The following is a 20,010-nucleotide window of genomic DNA, read 5'->3' on the forward strand; positions in this document are numbered from 1 at the left end:
AGGGCTTGTCTGCCCCTGCTGAGACCCCTCTCCCCAACGCAGCAACCTGGAGCAGGGCATGGGTGATCTCTTTATTCAGGAGGAGGGCTGTGGTGCGGGTGGCTGCACATCCAAAGAGCTGGCGAGACTGAGAAGTCGCTGCAGACGAGCTCCGAGCGAGGAGAGAGGTTCCTCCTTCCTCCCTGAGCAAGGCAGAGCCCTCTATGTCACCCGCACGCTGCCCTGGGGAGGAATGCGGCTCCTCTGGCTGCTCTGTGCCGCTGAGGAGGGGGCTGCTTTTCGCAGGGACCGCTGACCATCGGCCAAATGGAGGATGGGGAGTGAGGGGGGACCTTGGGGCATCCACCCGGTGGTGGGAGGGAAGAGGGGAGTAGGGCAGGTGGTCTGCATTCCTCCGGGGACGCATGGGCTGTGGCAGAGGGATGTCCTCGGGTCTCCGGGGACAAGGGCTTGGCAGGTGCATCCCAGGGCCAGCTGTCGGGGTCTCTCCGATAGCTGGAGCCGCAGATGGGATCATCCGGGTGGCGAGGCAGGATGGGGAAAGGCCACCTGCAACAGGGAGGAAGATGAGGTGTCGCTGAGGAAGGGGAGGCAGCTCCCAGCACTGCAGCTGTTTCTGTCCCTCCCTGGTGTGGCTGCCTGGGGACACCCAGTCTCTGCCGGTGCCTTATGGACGCGCTGGCCAAGTCCGGGGTGGCTGAATCCTGTCTGGCACAACCCTGCCGAGGCCTGAACCCGCTTTCCAGGTATGGGGTGGTACCAAGGACCCTAACTGCCACCCTCCCGCGGTGTGCCTGGTCACCTGGAGGGCAGCGGGTGAGGGTCTTAGGCGAAGATGCTCCCAATGCTGGCAGCCAAGATGATGACGAGGATGATGCAGCATATCATGATCATAATCTTCTTCTGCATGGGGAGAGAGGGGCGGTGAGGCAGGGCTGTGGGTGACACGGGGTTGGGGAGGGGGGACAATAGACAGGGGAGGCAGCAGGGCAGGGGTGAGCTGGTTGTGTGCAGCACCAGGATGGGGCTGTGCCAGCGTCCCTCTGGGACAGGCGGCCCAGCACCGGCACAGGGAGGACACATCCCCGTCACCATGTCTTACCCAGAATCATGGGAGATGATCTGGCCCAGTCTGGCAGAGCCCACGGGGCTTGGGATTGTCCCCAGCCCCGTGTTGCCCCATCACATGCCCAACCCAAGGGGCTGCTCCTCCGCCAGCCCCTGCCAAGGGGCTGCTTCGCTCCAGCACCTGAAAACAGGGGCTGGTCGCAGAGCCCAGGCCCTTGGCCAAAGCCACCAGCCCTGGGGCAGCCCCCCCCCTGCTTTGGGTGTCTGGGGTGCCAGCACCCTGCTTGTTCCCGCAGTGCCTCAGCATCATGTGCATGGAGAGGAGGGGTGCAGGGCAGGCATCAGCAGGGATCTTTATTTAACGGGAATTAAATAACCACGACTGCCACATACTCCTGCCCTGGCTCACCGCAGCACAGGGGCGGTCGCCGCCGGGGCATGTGCCAGCCACAGACATTAAGGCCAAGAGGGGACAGGGTCCCCTGCAGCTCCGTCTGCCATGGCACAACAGACAGCAAAGCATGGCCAGGCCCACCGACACCTGCTGGTGCCACCAAACCCCCTGTCCTGACCGTATTCCCATCCCTTGTCCTTCTGGGGTGCCATGAGGTGCTTGTCTGCCCCGAGCAAGGCACCTCATCTCTGCTCCTTGCTTGAGCTGCAGCACTGGCTGCCATGTCCCTGCAGTGTCACGGTGCTGGCATGGGCCCTGGCCCCCTTGCTCCCCCCAGCAAGAGATGGGGGACCAGAAGATGTTGGTTTATCAGCAAAGGGAAAATAAATAGTTGAGTCCTGTCCCCTTCCCACAGGGGACATGAGGACAAGCGCGGGCAGACCCCAAGGACCAGCAGGGCATGGTCTGGCAGGGGAGAGCACTCCGGTGACAGGACCCCTCCGTGGAGGGACGGGCGGTGGTGCTGAGCCGGAGCCCAGGGCAGGAGCCAGCACACAGGGGCTGAGGGCAGCAGGTCCGGGAGAAGCAGGGAGAGGAGGGGGCCAGGCTGTGGTGCCAGGGAGGGTCCAGCTGGGAGACATCACTGCTGGGATGTTTGGAAGAGTCTGGTGGAGGGAAAGGGGGAGATGTCAGCCCCAAGCCGGAGAGGCTGGCAGGGAAGGGGGAGAGTTGCTGCAGCAGGGTCTGGAGGGAGTGGAGATGACAGGGACCGACACAGGGAACACACAGCCAAGCACAGAGCTGAAATCCAGACCCTTGAGCACCATGGAGCCCCGAACACTGCAGACAACCAAGCAACATGGAGCCCCAAGCACCGCAAACCCTGAGCACCATAGAGCCAAGGCTGCCGGCCAGCCAGCACCCCCAGCCCCAAAGACAGCAGCAGGAACTGAAGCAGTGCAGAGTGAGAGCCCGCCGCAGGCAGAGCAGCCCGGGCAGGGCACGGCGGTGGGGCCACCTGGCCGTGCCCACTTGCCATCCCCAAGCCCTCCGTGTCCCCACGGTGAGTCCCATGCCCCCGACACTTACAGACACAGCCCCCACCTCAGGGGCTATTGTTTAGCCCCACAGAAAGTCCGATGATGAGGGCAACTATCCCCAGCAAGAGCAGCACTATCACTGCCAAAATCAGCATCTTCTGGAGGGGTGGGAGAGGAGAGAGGGGCCAGTTACGTTTGCCCCGTGCCAGGGAGGCGGACAGAAAGCAGAGGTGGGCACAGAGGAGTGCAGAAGAGTCAGAGATGCTGCAGACCCGGGGATGGGACAGGAGGGGCTGAGCCCTCACCAGCTCATGACACCTGAAGGTAGGAGGGGGCTCAAGGGCTGGGGCTGGGTGGGGGGGACAGAGAGGGACCAAGCTGCCACCCCATGGGGGTCACAAGGGAGGAGGAGTAGGGACCAGCTGGGGTGGCTGGGGGTCACTGGGTGCGGGTGGGGGACACAAGAGGTGGCCAGGGTGACATGGGAGTCTCAGGGCCACTGGACAATAGGGGGCATTGGGAGATGTAAGGGATAGAGGGGGACACCAGGGGTGCCTTTGGGATGCTGGGGGGGGATGACACTGGGGCCGTCGGGCCATCTCACCCTCCTGGCCTCACTTTGGTACTTCACGGCCTTTTTGGTGTCGGCCACGGCCCGCTCCACGAAGCCGACGGACTGGTCCATGTTGTTCTCTATGCGGTCGATCATGGCTCCCTACAGGGCACGGGGGCAGCGGGGCAGAAGCAAAGAGAGACGGAGAGAAAGCGGGGGGCGCTGAGAGCACCCAGGTGTGCTGGCACCCACCCACCCACCTTGCGCGCCTGGCCCTGGTAATGGAGCGCCTTCTTGGTCTGCTGGTTTGCCTGCTCCACGTGCTCAGCCGTGTGCATCACGTGCTGCTCCACGTTATCCAGCAGCCCACCCTGCAGGGACAGGAGAGGGGGCAGGCTCAGCAGGGACCCTGTGGCACAGCCCCACGGCACGTTGCATGGCCCCACGGCACATGGCACAGCCCCATGAGGCAGGTACTCACCCTTCCCCGGTGCACACAGCGGCTCCTCGCATTGCATGGGGGGGACAAAGAGGGGCTGAGAGAGGGGCCGGGACCACCGTGGTGTGGGGAGCACCCCCGCCTGCCCCTGCCTCCCTCCCACGTGCTCTCACAGCCTTGGGTGCTGGGTGGCCCCACGGGGACCTGCGTGCCGGTCAGCACTCAGCCCTGCATGGCTCCATGCCTGGGTCCCCCTGCATGGGTCCCTGTGCTGCCCTGCACGGCCCCGTGCAGGTGTCCACGTGTCTTCATGCCACCCTGTGTCCCCACGGAGCCCTGTGCAGCCCTGTGTGCCGGTCCCTCCTTGTCCTCATGCACTGATCCCTGCTCATCCCATGCAGCCCCATGCACAGGTCCCTCACTGTCCCAGCGCATCCCCATGCACAGGTGCCTTGCTGTCCCAATGCAGCCCTTGCACCAATCCCTGCTCATCGCCATGCAGCCTTTGCACTGATTCTTGCTCATTTTTGTGCAGCCCCTTGCACCAGTCCCTGCTTGTCCCCATCCACAGGTCCCTGCCTGTCTCCATGCAGCCCATGCACAGGTCCCTGCTCGTCTCCACGCAGCCCTGTGCGCCGATCCCTGCCTGTCCCCATGCACAAATCCCTGCTCATCCCATGCACCCCCTTGCACTGATCCTGGCTTACCCCTGCTTGTCCCCATGCACAGGTCTCCACCAGTCCCCGTGCAGCCTTGTGCACCGATCTCTGCCTGTCCCCGTGCACCAATCCCCACCAGTCCTCGTGCAGCCCCGTGCACCGGTCCCCGGCGGCCCCCCTGCAGCCTGTACCTGGTTCTCCACCAGCATGGCGATGTCAACAAACATGTCATGGAGCTCCTTGATGCTGCTCTCCAGCCGCACGATGTCCTTGTGCCGCCCCTCGATCTCGCTCAGCGCCTGCTTCGAGATCTGCGAGTCCATGATCTGCAACGGAGCGGGGCGGCGGGGCTGTCAGCGGGGGGGCCCTGGCCCCCCGCAGCCCCCAGCCCCCGGGTGCTCACCCCCGAGGTGAAGATGGAGGGGTTCCCGCTCTCCAGCATCTCCTCCAGCTCCTCATCAGTCGTGTTCTTGCCGGCTGCAGGCACGTGGGGTCAGCAGTGGGGACAGGCCACGTCCCCTTTGCCAAAGGGGTGGGGCCTGTAACGACTAGCTCCACCCACTTTGCCAATGGGATGGGGTCTGTGGGGTCAGGCCCGCCCCCTTTTCCAAATAAGGGGGGTGTTTGGGGCCTGGCCCCGCCTGCTTCATAAAAGGGGCGGGGGCTGCAGGAGCAGGCTCCGCCCACTCCCCCGAGGGGCGGGGCCGGGCACGCACTGATCTCAAGCTGGCGCTGGATCCGGCCCTTGCTGCGCTCCCGGAAGTCAACCTGCGCCTCGTTGTACTTGGTCATGACATCAACGAACTTGCGGGACAGGACCGAGTGCTGGGGACAGGGACACGGTGCTGGGCACACCCCGGGCATGGCACCCCCCCGGCGGGACCCGGTGCTGGGGACAGGGACATGGCACTGGGGACACCTCAGGCATGGCACCCCCACAGTCCCTGCAGAACAGGACCCAGTGCTGGGGACGGGGACATGGGACACCCCAGGCATGGCATGTCCCCATGGACTGCTTTCCCAGGGGACAGGAGTGTGACGCTGGGGACATCCCAGGCATGGCACATCCCAGCCCCAGGGGACAGGAGCAAGGTGTGGCACTGGGGACACCCCCAGCCCTGGGGACAAGACGGGGTGCTGGGGGTGGGGACGAGGAGGCAAAGCAGTGACACTCTGGGTATGGCGTGTCCCCAGACTAAGGAGCTAGGGCAGGATGAAGTCCTGGGGCTGGGGACATGGGACCCAGGGAATGGCATGTCCCAGCCCACGGGGGACAGGAGAGGGCTGGGGAAGGACACCGAGGACATGCCACATCTCCAAGCCCGTGGGGGACAGAGTGGGATGGGGTGCTCAGGACCTGGGGGTGCTGGGTGGGGACAACCCTGGCAGTGGGTCCCGGGGACTAGAGCTCACCTGGGACTTGCGTATCCGGAGGTCAGCGGAGGAGCGTGCCTCGTCCTGCTCGATGTTCCTCTCCATGCCTGGCGAGAGAGGACCACAGCCCATCTGGGACCTTCCCATGGCCCCCATGGCCACAGTGTCCCCAGCAGCCCCTGCCCTTCCCGTGGGGATAGAAGGACCAGTAGGGCTGGCTGCCACTGTGGTGGGGACACGGCCACTCACTCTTCAGCTTGTTGCGGACGCTGTTGGCCATTTTCTTGATCTCTGCCGTCAGCTGCTCCAGGTCGTCTTTGGTCTCTGTGGGGTCATGGCACGTGAGCCGGTGGAGCCACCATGGGAATGTCCCCAGGAAGGGGACCTGTGACCCGGCGAGGGGGTGACACAGCAGCCACACTCACTCTGCTCAGGGATGGGGGCTGAGAGGATGATGCTGTAGAGCTTTTTGGCTTCCTCCACGTTCTCCGAGATCTTATCAATGTTTTGCCGGGTCTCCTCAATCTGGAGAAGGCAGGGAGGATTGGGGGGGTGGGGTGGTTAGGTGACAGCCCCGAGCCCCCCGCCTGCGCCAACCCCCCCTCACCTCTGCGAAGAACTCATCCATGAACGCCGTGTTGTCGACAGCGATCTCCAGCTCATCGGTGTCATCGTCTGCATCCTGCTTCTGCAGGGGCCGGCGTGCAGTGCTCAGGGCTGGTTCCCCCCTGCCTGCACCAGGGAACCCTAGGGACTCCCCCCCACCGGGTGGCAGCTGCCCCAAGGGGCCAGAGCAGCCACCAGGCAGCCCAGGGGTGGGGGGGATGCGGTGGGAGCAGCCATGGGGACGTGGCGGCCCAGGGGGGGACATCTGCAGCAGGGAGGGGGGGGCGAGCTCATCTCACATCTGGCTGGGGAATTAAGGGATTGCTGGGCTTGGTCGGAGGGAGGGGACAGGGATGGGGACGGGACAGGGGTTTATGGTCCCGACCTTAGTCCTGTGGCGGGTCTGAGCACCGGCCCTTGGCGGGGGGCACAAAGGTGACTGTCGCCCATCACCCTGGCGTCATGCCTCACCACCCACCCACCGGTTCCCACCCCGTCCCCTCCCAGGGTGCCAGCCCCATCCCCCCGCCTCCCCTTGCCGCACCGCCCCTCCCCCCCCCCCCCAGCACGCCGGGGGTACCCAGCTGCAGTGTCCCTGGGGAGGGGGAAGGCCCTGGCTGGGGACCCCCACCCCCCCACCTCCTCCCACCAGAGTAAAAATAAAATTAATCCCTTGTCTCCCTCCCAAGGGTTTTATCTGATGGCTTCGTAATCCCCACTAAATCCCTGCCAAGCCTCCGTGCCGTGGCTGCCTGCCCCACGCCGGGGCCCAGGCGCAGGCTGAGGGGCTGCTGGGACCCCCACCGCCGGGGGGGAGCCCGCACCGGGGCATGGGGGCAGCGGGGCCCCATGGCATGGCAGGCAAAGGCGGGAGGAGGAAGCAGTGCTGGCAGCGGGGAGTGCAGAGAGGTTGGGGCACAGGATGGGGTGCTGGCCCCCATGGGCACCCCACAGCCGCTCCCTGCCCCCCCAAGGGATGGACCCCCTGCCCCAAACATCCCGGGGGGGGCTGGTGTCTCCCCACTGCACCACACAGCATGGGGGGAACAGCCGTCAGTCTGGGGAGGGTGGTGTCCCCCCACAATATCCTCCCCACCTCTGGATGGCACAGTGGGTTGACCCCTGGTCCCTTCTGCCTGACCCCCCCCCATTGCTGTGGGGCTGGGTCTCTGTGCCCCCTATCCCCGTGACACCCCCGTGCACCATGGCGCTGGCTCTCTGAGCTCCCCATCCCTGTGACACCCGCTTGCCCCATGGAATGGGGTCTCGGTGACATCTATCCCCATGCCACCCCCATGAACCATGGGGCTGGCTCTCAGGACCCCTGTCCCTGTGCCACCCCCATGCACCATGGAATGGGGCTGGCTCTCAGGACCCCTGTCCTCATGCCACCCCTGTGCATCATGGGGCTGGCTCCCAGGACCCCCGTCCCCGTGCCACCCCACTGGCTCTCAGGACCCCCCATCCCTGTGACATTCCTGTGCACTATGGGGCTGCCTCTCAGGACCCCCATCCCTGTGACATCCCCTTGCCCCATGGAATGGGGTCTCGGTGACATCCATCCCCATGCCACCCCTGTGCACCATGAGGCTGGCTCTCCAGCCCCCCTGTCCCCATGCCACCCAGCTCCCCAGGCACTGGGGCCCAGCAAGCCCCAGGGACTCCCCCCCCAGGGTGTGCCCCCCATCCCCTCCCCACCCCGGGGGTCTCTCACCGCCTTGAGCTGCTCCAGCCGGTCCTTCATGGTGCCCCCGAGGGCTGGTTTGGCGTGGGGGGGTCCCCGTCCTCACCCACTGCAGTGATGTGGGATGCCACCCTTGGTCCTCCTTGGCCGCCTGGGCCTCCTACATCCAGGCGAGGTGGCGGGTGGCCCTGGCCCTGTCCCTGTCCCCAAGGCGGGGGCTGTCCCTGCGCTAATCCCCAGTGACAGGCACAAGGAAGGCGCCGAGGGGAGGGACGAGGTGGAGCCACCCTTCACCTGGGACACGCGGGGACACGGGCCCGTTAAAGGCGACGGCTGGGGGTGGCCCTGCTCACCCCAGGAGGTGACGGCGAGGTGGGGCTGGTGTGGGTGGCCCCGCTGGGAGGCGAAGGGGAAGCAGGTCCCCACCGGGGTCACGCGCTGACGATGTGTCCTGCCCTGCCACGAGTGGTTGCAACGGGGACATGGCTGGGGAGGGGGCTATGGCTGGGGAGAGGGGGTGGGACTGGGGACGTCTGGGGAGATGGGACAGGGCTGAGGACATGTCTGGGGAGAGGGGACATGGACGGGCTAGGGCCACATCTGGGGACATGTCTGGGGAGAGGGGACAGGGCTGGGGACACGTCTGGGGAAGATGGGACGGGGCTGGGGAGAGGGAACATGGACGGGCTGGGGACACATCTGGGGACATGTCTGGGGAGAGGGGACAGGGCTGAGGACACGTCTGGGGAGAGGGGACGGGCTGGGGACACGTGGCTGTGCCCGACAGCCCATGCCGACCCTCTTAATGCCGCACACGCGTCCGCGAAAAATTCCACCCGTGGGGCAGGAAAAAAAAAGGGCCCGCTGCCCCTTTAAGAGTAACCCAAGGGGCGGGGCGAAGCTAACATTGTCAAGAGGAGAGGCGTGGTTAGCGAAGGCCACGCCCCCTCATCCGCTCATGCGCCTGCATCCGCCCCGCTGGCGGAGGTGGGGGGCGTGGGTGACGTCATGCGCGTGCGCCCGCGGCGGCGCATGCGCGGCGGGGCCCGGGGCCGGAGCGGGCCGCGCGGAGCCTGCGGGCGGTGGGCGCCGCCGCCGCCGCCATGTTCCGGTACCAGGTCAGCGGGGACGGGGAGTAGCGGGTTAACGGACAGCCAGGGTGGCCACCGGGGTGGCGGGGTGGCGGGGCTGAGGGGTGGGGTGCACCGGACCGGGTACCCCTCTCCCCACCGCACCCCTCCGTTCCCCCCCCGCGGTCCGGTGGGCCCCTGGGGAGTGCTGAGTGGGCCTAGGCCTGTGGGAGACCCCGGTGCTGACCCCCCGCCCCGCTGTCCCCAGTCCCTGGAGGACTGCCCACTGGATGAGGATGAAGACGCCTTCCAGGCCCTGGGGGAGGAGGATGAAGATATCGACCAGTTCAACGACGATACGTTTGGAGCCGGGGCTGTGGGTGAGAGCGCCACTTCGAGACCCCCATACCCCCCCCCATTACCCTCAGATTCCCCTCCCTATTACCCACAGATTCCCCTCCCTGTTACCCACAGATCCCCCTCCCGTCACCCACAGATCCCCCTCCCCCTTTACCCTCAGGACCCCCCGCCATTACTCTCAGATCCCTCTCCCTGTTACCTTCAGGACACCCCCACATTACCCTCAGACGCCCCCTGTTACCCTCAGATCCCCTTCCCATTACCCTCAGGGGGTCTTAGCCTCAGGGCTGAGCCCCCCCCACCTCACCGCCTCTTCTGCCCTTGCGAGCATTTCCCTCACCGGGGCTCCCCTGCAGATGACGACTGGCAGGAGGCACATGAGCGGCTGGCAGAGCTGGAAGACAAACCGGTGGCAGCCCGGGAGCAGGATGGGCCCAGTGGTGAGGACGCAGAGGCAGACCTACTGGGCGAGCCCGAGGACATGCTGGCAGAACGCTTGACCCGGCTGGTTATTGACAGCGAGCTGGAGGACCCTGCTATCATGCAGGCTGTGCAGACCAGGGCCCCCGTGCAGGTGGGCATGGGGCTGGCGAGGGTGCAAGCCTGGGGTGGGTGAGGGTCCTGCGGCACCGTGCTGACTCCCTGTCTTGCTTTCCAGCAGCCTGGAGGGCTGAACTCCAGCATCTGGGACAGCTCAGCTGTCCTGCGGCGCATGCGGGGGCCGCTTCTCACTCAGGTAGGGTGGCAGCTGCGGTGGCTTCGTTAACGCCCTCCCCAACCCCCTGGGGCAGCAAGTTGGGTGCTGAAGGGCAATAGGTGCTGTACTGCCACAGGCTCGTCCGCGCTGGGCAGCCCCTCCAGATCGGCCTGTGATGGTGGAGCGCTCTCCTTGCCCCTGGCTGGGTCTGGGTGGCCGTGGTTCGGCTCATTTGTGGACCCTCTTAGACATCACCCTTCGTCGTCCCCTCAGAGGCTGGAGAGCTGGGCTGCGGGGGTTACTGCTGACCCATGGTCCTTGGTGATGTCTGAGAGATGTCGGCCACTCCCTTCAGGGTTTTGGGATTGTCAGTGCCTCAAGGCGGAAGATATTTTTTTTTTTTCAGTTTTAATTAAAGAGTCAGGCTTTTAAGTGCAAGCAGAGCGTGCTGCACGGCCAGCCCTCTCCTGGCTCCGCAGGGCTGCTGAGGGCTGGGAACCAACCGTGTGCGTGCAGCCTGTGCGGTGGTGACACAGGGTTCCCATGCTTGGGCAGAGCTGTCATCGCAAACAGGCATCTTGGCAGGGATGTGGTTGCTGCAGGGCAGGCCCTGGGGGTCCCCAGGACCCCCCGCCATGGTGTGGGTCTCCTGGGGAAGCACAGTGGGTTGCAGAGGAGAATTGGCGGAAGGAAGGATGGGATGCTGGGAACGTCCGTGGGACACACGGTGCCAGTCCTCCCCGTGCCGGTCAGTGACTGTTATCCTGGGGGGAGCTTTCTCTCCCCTTCCACTTGTAGGAGATGCCATCGGTGTCTGTGCTGGACTATGCTCTGCCTCAGAGACCTCCCCAGGTTCGAGAGGAAGACCGGGACCCTTCCGAGCGGGCGCTGCCCCGGCGTTCATCATCCCCTGTCATCGGGAGTCCCCCTGTCCGGGCTGTCCCCATTGGTACCCCCCCCAAGCAGGCTGCCATGCCCAACTTCAACCAGCAGGTACCTCTCCCCGGCCCTGCTCATGGCTCGGAGGGTGCAGGCTCGTTCCCAGCAAGCTGACAGAGTGACTGTGCTCGTTCCCTCCTCCTAGATCCTGTGTCCGAAGCCTGTCCACATCCGAGCTACCATGCAGCAGCGCTACCCTGCTCCCTACGGCGAAAGGATGTCTCCCAACCAGCTCTGCAATGTACCGGTATGCAGCCCCCTCTGCACCTCTCCTTGTGGGTGCTGATTTCGAGCTCCCTGTTACTGGGAGGTCTTCCAGCCTCCCCAGTGCCCCCTCCCTTCCTCCTTCCTGCAGCTCCGAGCCCTGGTGGCCGTGGACCTATTGCTGTCACGCACAGCCAGCCAGCTGCTCGTCTCGGTTACAGAGATGTCTCTAGTTCTCTTGGCCCAGCTGCCTCATCCTGCTAGCTCAGCCCTATTCCCTGGAGCCTGGCCTGGCCCCCAGCCCACCAGGGGCACCTTGCTGGGGCTTTGTCTTGTGCTGTCACCCACTCCCTGTCTGTCCACCATCAGCTGTGCCAGGGCTGTGACTGAGGTCCTTTTTCCCTTCTCTTTCCCTAGAATTCCTCCCTCCTGGGCCACCCGTTCCCCCACAGTGTCTCTCCAGTTCTCACCCACCTGCAGAGAGCACAGCTGCTCGGAGGAGCCCAGGTAAAGCCCCCTTTGCTCCCTTCCTGCACTTTCCTGGCCCCACCACCGGCAGGGTCCTGCAGTTTTCTCTGCCTGGCTGCAGGAGCTGGCTCTGCATGGCTCTTTCTGGCCGTCGCAGACGCGGCTGCCCTGCCTGGGCCTTTCCCTTTGCCCCCAAACCTCCCCCCGGCTGACTTGGGGCACCCTCTCTGCCCTGCCAGGCTGGCCGAATGTCTCCCAGCCAGTTTGCCCGCGTCTCTGGCCTGGTTGGGAGCCCCCTCCCCTCCGTCAATCCCAAGCTGCTCCAGGGCAGAGTTGGGCAGATGATGTCTCCAGCCAGCGGGTTTCGTGCCTTCTTCGGGGCTCCCCCCGCTCCACCTCCCTCTCAGCCGCAGCACCCGCCGGGCCCTGGATCCCACCTGCAGGGCCTGAGGTAGGTGCCGTCCCTCTCCTGGCCACTTGCCCGCTCTCTGCAGCTGCCTCTGAGCCTTCCCTGCTCTCCCCAGGCCGCAGCCTCAGATGTTCCGACCGGACACGACCCACCTGCACCCCCAGCACCGCCGGCTCCTGCACCAGCGGCAGCAGCAGAACCGAAAGTGAGTGCTGGCCCGGTGCCGGGAGAGGGGCTGCCTGGCACGGGGTGGGTTGCATTGCCCCCCCCTCAACACGGCGGGGTTGTGCTGCCGGGGCTAGCCTGTGCACCGCTCTCTGTCCCTTCCTGTAGCTCCTGTGTGCTCACGGGTGCCCTTCTTGCCTCCTGCCAGCCAGCACCGCAGCCTCAACGGCTCAGTAGGGGACCGAGGGGGCCACCGGAGCAGCCACCAGGAGCAGATACGCAAAGACCCCTACGCCAACCTCATGCTGCAGCGGGAAAAGGACTGGGTGTCCAAGATCCAGATGATGCAGCTGCAGAGCACTGACCCCTACCTGGATGATTATTACTACCAGGTACCAGAGAGGGGGAAGCACCCAGCCCATGCCGTTGTGTCTCCCATGGCCGCTGGCAGGGCAGCGCCTTAACATAGGACTGGCATCTTCCCGGCTGTGCCGAGGGGTGTTGGGTGGGAGGGGGATGCTAGTGCCAGGAGTGATGCAGCAGAGGAAGTGTTTCGAGATCTGGTTGTGGGGAACGTGCCGGAGGGGGAATGCGGAGGGACGGGGTGGGGCGAGCATCCCCAGCGAGGGAAGTTGGGCAGCGGCGAGGGAAGAGCTGCCTTCCTGTTCTTGGGTGAGGTCTCTAGGGGTGAGGAGATGTTGGGATGCTGACAGTGTGGGTTCGGAAGCCGCAGCAGAAGACAGGAGAGCGGTACCTCTGTGTCAGAAGCTTTGTGTAATAGTGGTGAAATGAAACCACCCAGAATGGGGGATGGGGAAGCTGCTAAATGGAAAGTGCAAGAGAGAGCCCTGGGCAGGGAATGGCTGTGTAAGGAGGACTCCAGGCTGACAGGGTGGTGGTGAAGCCTGTGGGGTCCAAAGAGCAAGGTGGAGAAAGTGGACGGGGAGAGACTGCTCCTGCTCTTTTCCAGTTCAAGAATAGGGAGCACCAGACAGGGCTGGGAGGAGCCAGATTTGGAGCAGACGAAGCAAGGTGATGGCTCAGCTCTTGCCAACAGTGGTAGATGCTCAAAGCTCACCTGGGTTCAGCGGCGCACAGGGCAACTTCATGCGAGGGAAATCTGTGGAGGGCTTCAAGATACGTAGGATGGCTGCTTGGCTTGGGAGATTGAACAGGGCTCACGAGGTGGCTGGGAGTGTTTCTGGGGCAGTCATTAGCTCTGCGAGGGGTTTGGCCCCTATCTTCATGAAGCAGGTGCAGAGGAGCCAGCCACACACCTGGAAAGTTCTGGGAGCAGTCAGTGCGGGCATGAGTGTGGGGCAGAGCAGGGAGGGCGGCTGCCGGTGTGGCTTCAGCCTGTGGTGGAACGGGTCAGAGCGATCCAGTCCCCGGCATGGTGGGCCAGGGGCCCAAGTGGGAGCAGGGACAAGGGCTGGCTGCGGGATGTCTGGGCTCTGGTGGCAGCTGGCAGGAGGGCCGTGGCCGGTGGGTCCATCTGCTCTGGGGTTAGTGGGAGGCATTGCACCAGTAGAGGTTTTCCGGGAGCTGTGGGTGAGCTGATCCCCAGTAGAGGAGAGGAACTGGTGTGGCCGTGGCTGGGACGTGAGTCAACAAAGTTGTGTCATTGCGAAAGAGGCAAACATTGGCCAGGGTGGATGGGAAGAGCGCGCGAGCACTGGTGTGAGAGGCCTCAGCCACATGCTGCCCAGCCTGGGCATGGTGCTAACAGCAAGGCAGGCTAACTGGAGTGTGCTGGGAAGGACTGGGAGCTGGGGACCTCACAGGGAGAGTAGATTTGTCATTGTTGAGAAAGAGAGACCCAAGGAGGACCTTTGACCTCTGTAATCTCAAGGGATGATAGGAGGATGCCATCGTCCACTCGTATACTGGGGGAAGAACACTGATCTAAAATCCTGCTGCTGCTGTTGGGAAGACCAGTAAGGGATGGGCGAGGGAGGGAGCACAGACTGGGGAGAGGGACGTGTTGCATCAGTCCTTGCCAACTGGTTTTTCGGGGGTCTCAACCTCTCCTCTCCCTGCCTCAGAATTACTTCCAGAAGCTGGAGAAGTTGTCAGCAGCAGAGGAAGTCCACGGCGATGGTCCCAAGAAGGAACGCACCAAACTCATCACACCTCAGGTGGCTAAGCTGGAGCACACCTACAAGCCAGGTCAGCGCTCCCTTCCCCATGCAGCCTGGAACCCCGCAGGTGGTGAAAGGGGGCGGTGGTTCATTCTGGGCTGGGGCAGGGGGTCTCACGGGTGCCAGTTGGAGTTTGGAGGTAGCCACGGGGCTACTTTTGGGCCAGAGATAAAGGTGGTGAGGTAGGGTCAGGCCCAGACTGACTCCTTTGCTTCCCTTCTCCCTCTTTCCTGCAGTGCAGTTTGAGGGCTCGCTGGGGAAGCTCACGGTTTCCAGCGTCAACAACCCCCGGAAGATGATCGATGCGGTGGTGACCTCCCGCAGCGAGGATGATGTGAGTTCTGGCCCTGCCTCCCCTCCGATGCAGCTCTGCGGCTGGTGCCCAGGCCGGCGCAGGAGCTGCTTGCAGTCCTGACGTGCTGTCCCTCCCTGGCAGGAGACGAAGGAGAAGCAGGTTCGAGACAAGAGGCGCCAGACCCTTGTCACAATCGAGAAGGTGAGTTTGAGGGGGACCGCTGTGACCCTCGGAGATCTGTGGGGGGACACGAGGTGGGCAGGGGGACCATGGTGTGGTGCTGAACTCCTCTGGACATCCAGCTGGGGACAAGCCAGCACTCAACAGTGGCTGAGGTCCTGCTTGCAGGAGGTGGGGGCTGTGTGGAGCAGAAAGGCTGGAGCTGGGTACCAGCCTTGCCTTCACCATGCCCCAAAATGGCCTGTTTTTGGCAAAAAAGACGGGCTTTACAGGGTCTGTTACTGACTCACAGCCATAAGGCAGTAACACCTCAGCTCCCCACAGCCACCGTGCGCGAGGGTGGGTGCTTGTGGATTGCGGAGCCACTGCTCGGTCCCCTCTCACACTGGGTCCGAAGGAGGCTTTGATGTGGTCTGGGCCAGTTTAAGCCGTTCCTGTAGCAGCAAAGGCGATGGGAGGGCGCTGGCTGGGGCTGGGCACGTCCTGGATCTCTATGGAGCAGTGCTAGTGGATCCCCTAGCAGATCCCTGTGCCCTGCTGTAATCGCAGTCTCTTCTGCAGACGTATAGCCTCCTCCTGGATGTGGAGGACTATGAGAGACGCTACCTCCTGAGCCTGGAAGGCGAGCGGCCGGCCCTGATGGGCGAGAGGAAGCAGAAGATCTGTGATATGTACGACAATCTGAGGGGGAAAGCGCCCGGGCAGGAGAGGTGAGCAGAGCTGCTGTCTGCGACTCGGTCACTGCTGGGAGCTCGGACAGTCCTTGGGCACTTGCAGCTGCTGAAACTGGCTTTCCAGGGACCTATTTCCCAAGGAAGAGTCAGGTTGACTGTCCCAGGGGTGTGTTGGGAACTGGGGAGCTGAAACTACCTTTTTCTTCCCTCCCCCGCCCCCCATTTTCCCCATGCGACTGTTTGCTGTGGTTATGGTCCTATAACAACTAACAACCCCGCAGCTCGGGTGCCATGAACTGTGCCTGTCTGCTTGCTCGCTGGATGTCTGGCTGCCGTGAGCTCTGCACCCCGGCATGTCGCTGGGGTGCCTGCTTTTAAGCCTGTCGCCTCTTGCCTGACCTGTAGCCTCTGCAGCACAGACGGGCAAGGAAGAACACAGGGTCTCAGTGGCTCCTTCTCTGCTGCCCTGTGGGGAACCAGGCCTTCTCCTCCTGCCTAGCCTGTCAGACAGGCAGAAGTTAGGGTTGGGGGTGTTGTGCCTGCACTGTTTTTCCTTCCCTAGGGATGTTTTTTGAGGCGCGTGTGTTTTCTGCCTGCTGCCGGTGCAGGGAAGGCCATGGGTACCCATGGGAATATTCTGCTGTTCCCTGGGCTGCTCCCAGCTGAGGGTCAGCACCTTTCTCCTCACCTTGGCAGGCCGAGTGACGACCACTTCATGCAGATCATGTGCATCCGGAAAGGGAAGCGCCTCGTGGCCCGGATCCTCCCCTTTTTGTCACCCGAGCAAGCAGCCGACGTACTCATGGCGACCGCCAGGAACCTGCCCTTCCTCATCAAGAAGGATGCTCAGGATGAGGTGAGATTCCAGGGGCTGGGAGGGTTCCCCTCACTGTGAGGTGAGGTTGGGTGCGGGGTCTGGATCTCCTCTCCTACACCAGGGAGAGGGCGAATGGCATCGTCTGTCTTAAGGCCGGTTGGTTTTGCCTCTCCTGGGAGACTGCCAGAGGCCTGGGGAGGCTGCAGGAGCTGTGAGCTCCTGGAAGAGCCTGTCCCCCCTGCCTGCTGGCTGGCACGGCACGGCTCAGCTTCGCTGGGAAGGAAGCCGGGGAGGGTTTCTGATAAATGGTGCCTTTGTTTAACGAGCCCAGCTCTTGGCTGAGCGCTAGTGTATCTAAAGGGCTGCGTCTCTGACTCATTGGGCGACAACAGGAGACTCCATCTTCCAGAGACAGAGAGCAGAGGCCAGCATCATCCGAGGGACGTGCCCTCAGCTGTCCTCTGCAATCTTTTTTTATGGAGGGAACAAAAACCCAGGCATCTGTGAAGTAAATCCAAGCTTGTTTTGAGAAAGAGAATGATTTAAGAAGGAAGAAACTTGCCTGAATTTAAAGTGGGCCTGTGCTGACATGGGGGGGTGCTGTTGGCATGTCCCAGCCAGAGCGTGCGAGGGGTCTGAAAGCAGAGCCACTGCTGTGTGTGTAGCAGCGAGGCAGCATCTTGTCGGGGTCTGTGAGGCCACGGGGCAGCCCACTGGCCACGGGGAAGCACATTTCCTTGCTGCCGCAGGTCCTGACTCCTCCACTCCTCTCTCTGCAGGTGCTGCCCTGCCTGTTAAGGCCCTTCTCGCACGTTCTCTACCACCTTCCCTTGGGGACGGTCACCAGCCTTGTGCAGCAGCTAACGAACCTACCTCAGAGCGCGACCACGCCAGCGCCCACCAACCTGCACCTCACTGCTGTGCTCCAAAACAAGGTGTTCCCCTCTCCCTTGCTCTGCAGGGGCCATCTCATCCCTCCCACCTTGATATGTCCTGATGTTTTACCATAATTGGGAAACTTTTGAGTTCCCCAGCTGCCTCCCAGTGCTGGATGGCAGAGCCGGATGCAGCCCTGGTGTGGGAGCGGCACAGGAGCTGCAGGCTGCCAGCCCCTGGTGCTCTCCCCTTCCCTTACCGATTAACAAGGGTGTCTGGCAAATTAATCAGCCGTCTGAGCTGACCTGGGACTCTGCTGCAGTCAGCCAGCCAGTTCCCTTGTCTGTCCCGCTGGCTGCAGGCTCCTGCCCTGAAATCTGGACTGGGAGGGCAGCTCCTCTGCCATGGGTTCATGAAGACCATCCCTCTGAGCTCACCCCCAGTGCCTGCTCAAGGGGCTGTAACGGCAGGCGGGGATCGTCCCGCTTGTGCCACCCTCCCCAGGAGGGCTGGGAGATGGAGGCTATTCTCAGGCACACCCAAAAAATGCTCAGAGGGGAAGAGTGGTGGGAGAAAAGCTTGTCCTCTGCCACAGGGATTCCCTCGCAAGGCATGGCAGCTCTCGGGTGGCCAGCGATTCCTCCTGCAGTTCCTCCCTGGCGGGCTTGCAGTGCCCTCCCTGACACGCTCCCTCTCTCCCTACAGTTTGGCCTGTCCCTGCTGTACTTGGTCTTGAGCCGTGGGGAGGAACTGCAGAGCTCGGACGTGAACACGGAGCTAATGCAGGACAACCAGTGGTGAGCACCTGTCCTCGGCTGTGCCCCGGCCTGGGGGGAGGCAGTGATGCCGTCAGGGTCAGACACTGCACTGTGCAGGATCTGAAGGACGTGGAGGCAGAGCTGATGAATGAGGGGGTTTAATTGCACTCTCGGCAGCAGCACTGAAAACTGCCAGGGTGCTGAAGGAAAGAGAGAAAGGCAGGCCCGAGGCAGAGGGAGGAAGTGGTAGATGCAGCTTGGGACATGCAGGGAGCGGTCCCTTGGAGGGGCAGGGAAGCTGTCACCTCGGCTGAGCAGCCGTAGCGCTTTTAGCCTGAACAGATGGGAGATTGCTGAGTCTCACTTAGCCCTACAGCACCAGGTGCATGGTGGTGGCATTACCGTTCTTGCCTCGGGCCACAAGTGTCCCCACAAGCTCCTGTGTGGCACATTGCAGTGGGACAAGGCCCTGGGGGGCAGGCAGCCCTCGATGGGAGGCTGGGCCCCACAGAGCAGCCGTGGCATCTCAGTGCAGGGCCCTTGGTGGGGCTGCTGAGCGCAGGCAGGACCCTCCCCCATGGCGAGGCCCAGCCTCTGAGGATGTGGCACTGCCTCCGGCTTGGTTCCAGTGCCAAAACATGGCAAGGTGTGCATAGCACGGGGCACCCGGGGCCCCTGAGGGGAGATGGAGAGCGCTTGGCTCCCCAGCACCTCTCACTCTTCCTTTCTCCTGTGCCCCTCTGGCAGGACGGAGGTGATGCTCATGGCAACCCGAGAGCTCCTGCGGATCCCTCAGGCGGCCTTGGCGAAGCCAGTGTCCACCCCCTCGAACCTGATCTCCCTCTTCTCTCGCTATGTCGACCAGCAGAAGCTGAACCTGCTGGAGACAAAATTGCAGTAAGCGTCAGCCCTCTCCTCCCATGTGAGCGTGGCCATGTCCTACAATGGGGGAATGGAAAAGGGTGAAACCAGGGGCACGGGGCGGCTGGGGAAGCTGCGAGCAGGACCGGGGTGGGACGGAGGGGTGAAGCCTGCCTTAAGGGCCCTGATGGAGCAGCCTGGGGTGAGGGGAGTCGCTGCCTCCATGCCGGTGGCTCCTCTGACCCCTCCACCATTGTTCCCGGTACCAGCTTAGTGCACGGGATCCGGTAGGAGGTCCCCCGGCTCCTCGCCACCGCCGTCAGCACCGGAGTGTTCCAGAGGATGGCTGGAGGGCAGGTGGTTCCCCCCACCTCAGCCGCGACGCACGGCCTGGCAGGATGGTTTCCCCCAGCGCAGGAGGCACATCTCCTGCCCCGCAATCCTGGCTGGAGAGGCTGGGGAGGGGGGGGATGGTTGGCTGCTCCCCACCCTCTCCAACAAAGTGCTGCCTCTTCCCTGCTGCGCCCAAGCCCCCCCTGCTCCCCCAACAGCTGCTGCTTCTCCCCCCACACACACACGCACACTACTGAGGAAGGTGGGCGCCCCGGGAAGGGGGAGCCGCAGGGCTGGGAGAAGCCCCTTGCTCCCCACCTGTGGGGCAGCAGAGTGGGTCCACCCCCCCCAGCCCACCCTCCCTCCCCGGTCCTTCCCCAGCCCTTCCCCAGCCCCTATGAGCACTGAGGTCTGGTCCCTGCCCTTCCCCAGCCGCGCACACGTGTCTCACGCATGCGCACACCTCTTTTGCACACTTGCCTTGTCTTCCCAAGTCGGCTCCTGCCCGTGCCCCGGGCTCAGCCCCAGCACCCCCAGGGCCAGGGGCGGGGGGCCTTGGCCGTGCCCTGGTGTCCAGCAGCCTCCTCCCGAGCCAGGGGGATTCTGCTGTTCTGCTCCCGGGGGGTGTGGGGGTGTTAATTTTAACTTTTTTTTTTTTTTTTTTTTTTTTTTTGCTTTTAAAAAAGAAAACAAAGAGATTTGCACATGTAGGTATTTTACAACCAGTAACTCCTCCCTGGCATTAACCAGCTCCCCTTGGCTGCTTCCCAGCCTCCCCCCCAGCCCTTTCCCTCTTCTCTTCCAACTGATCAAGTGGAAAGTTCATTTTATTTTATTTTTTCCTTTGTGCTTTTTTTTTTTTCCCCAACCTCCTCCAGTTTTTGGTTCTGGTTAATGAGAATAAAGTTTCTAAATTTACATTTTTATAGGGTATTGTAAATAAAGA

General features: G+C 63.2%; 2 protein-coding genes across 14 annotated transcripts; one reads left to right on the forward strand and one right to left on the reverse strand.

The window, feature by feature from the left end:
- Positions 1-51: 51 nt before the first annotated feature.
- On the reverse strand, positions 52-8,264 carry STX3 (syntaxin 3). Of its 12 annotated transcripts, none has more exons than XM_056353369.1 (11): positions 7,848-8,232; positions 6,135-6,215; positions 5,953-6,052; positions 5,777-5,851; positions 5,567-5,634; positions 4,870-4,978; positions 4,557-4,630; positions 4,345-4,479; positions 3,316-3,426; positions 803-903; positions 52-549 (listed from the first exon to the last, which is right to left on the reverse strand). In XM_056353369.1, the coding sequence occupies exons 1-10, from the start codon at positions 7,875-7,877 to the stop codon at positions 826-828; spliced, it is 861 nt and encodes a 286-aa protein (XP_056209344.1). In that variant the 5' UTR covers positions 7,878-8,232; the 3' UTR covers positions 52-549; positions 803-825. The 12 variants fall into 12 exon arrangements, 9 of the variants coding, with proteins under 9 accessions (XP_056209344.1, XP_056209342.1, XP_056209335.1 ...); XM_056353367.1 differs by lacking the exon at positions 3,316-3,426 and adding an exon at positions 3,107-3,217 and having other exon boundaries at positions 7,848-8,220; XR_008824215.1 differs by lacking the exon at positions 52-549 and adding an exon at positions 3,537-3,561 and having other exon boundaries at positions 805-903; positions 7,848-8,228.
- A 534-nt stretch (positions 8,265-8,798) lies between these two features.
- PATL1 (PAT1 homolog 1, processing body mRNA decay factor) lies at positions 8,799-19,735 on the forward strand. Of its 2 annotated transcripts, none has more exons than XM_056353349.1 (19): positions 8,799-8,935; positions 9,156-9,267; positions 9,604-9,821; positions 9,906-9,983; positions 10,743-10,937; positions 11,029-11,130; positions 11,505-11,594; positions 11,795-12,006; positions 12,080-12,169; positions 12,338-12,521; positions 14,175-14,298; positions 14,507-14,604; positions 14,707-14,766; positions 15,307-15,455; positions 16,116-16,275; positions 17,016-17,171; positions 17,818-17,909; positions 18,618-18,767; positions 19,001-19,735. In XM_056353349.1, exons 1-19 carry the CDS (start codon positions 8,921-8,923, stop codon positions 19,020-19,022), a joined length of 2,307 nt encoding a protein of 768 aa, XP_056209324.1. In that variant the 5' UTR covers positions 8,799-8,920; the 3' UTR covers positions 19,023-19,735. The 2 variants fall into 2 exon arrangements, with proteins under 2 accessions (XP_056209324.1, XP_056209325.1); XM_056353350.1 differs by having other exon boundaries at positions 9,909-9,983.
- Positions 19,736-20,010: the final 275 nt, after the last annotated feature.

The sequence above is a fragment of the Falco biarmicus genome, chromosome 10 (genome assembly GCF_023638135.1).
Source record: "Falco biarmicus isolate bFalBia1 chromosome 10, bFalBia1.pri, whole genome shotgun sequence".
In the NCBI taxonomy this organism is placed as follows: domain Eukaryota; kingdom Metazoa; phylum Chordata; class Aves; order Falconiformes; family Falconidae; genus Falco; species Falco biarmicus.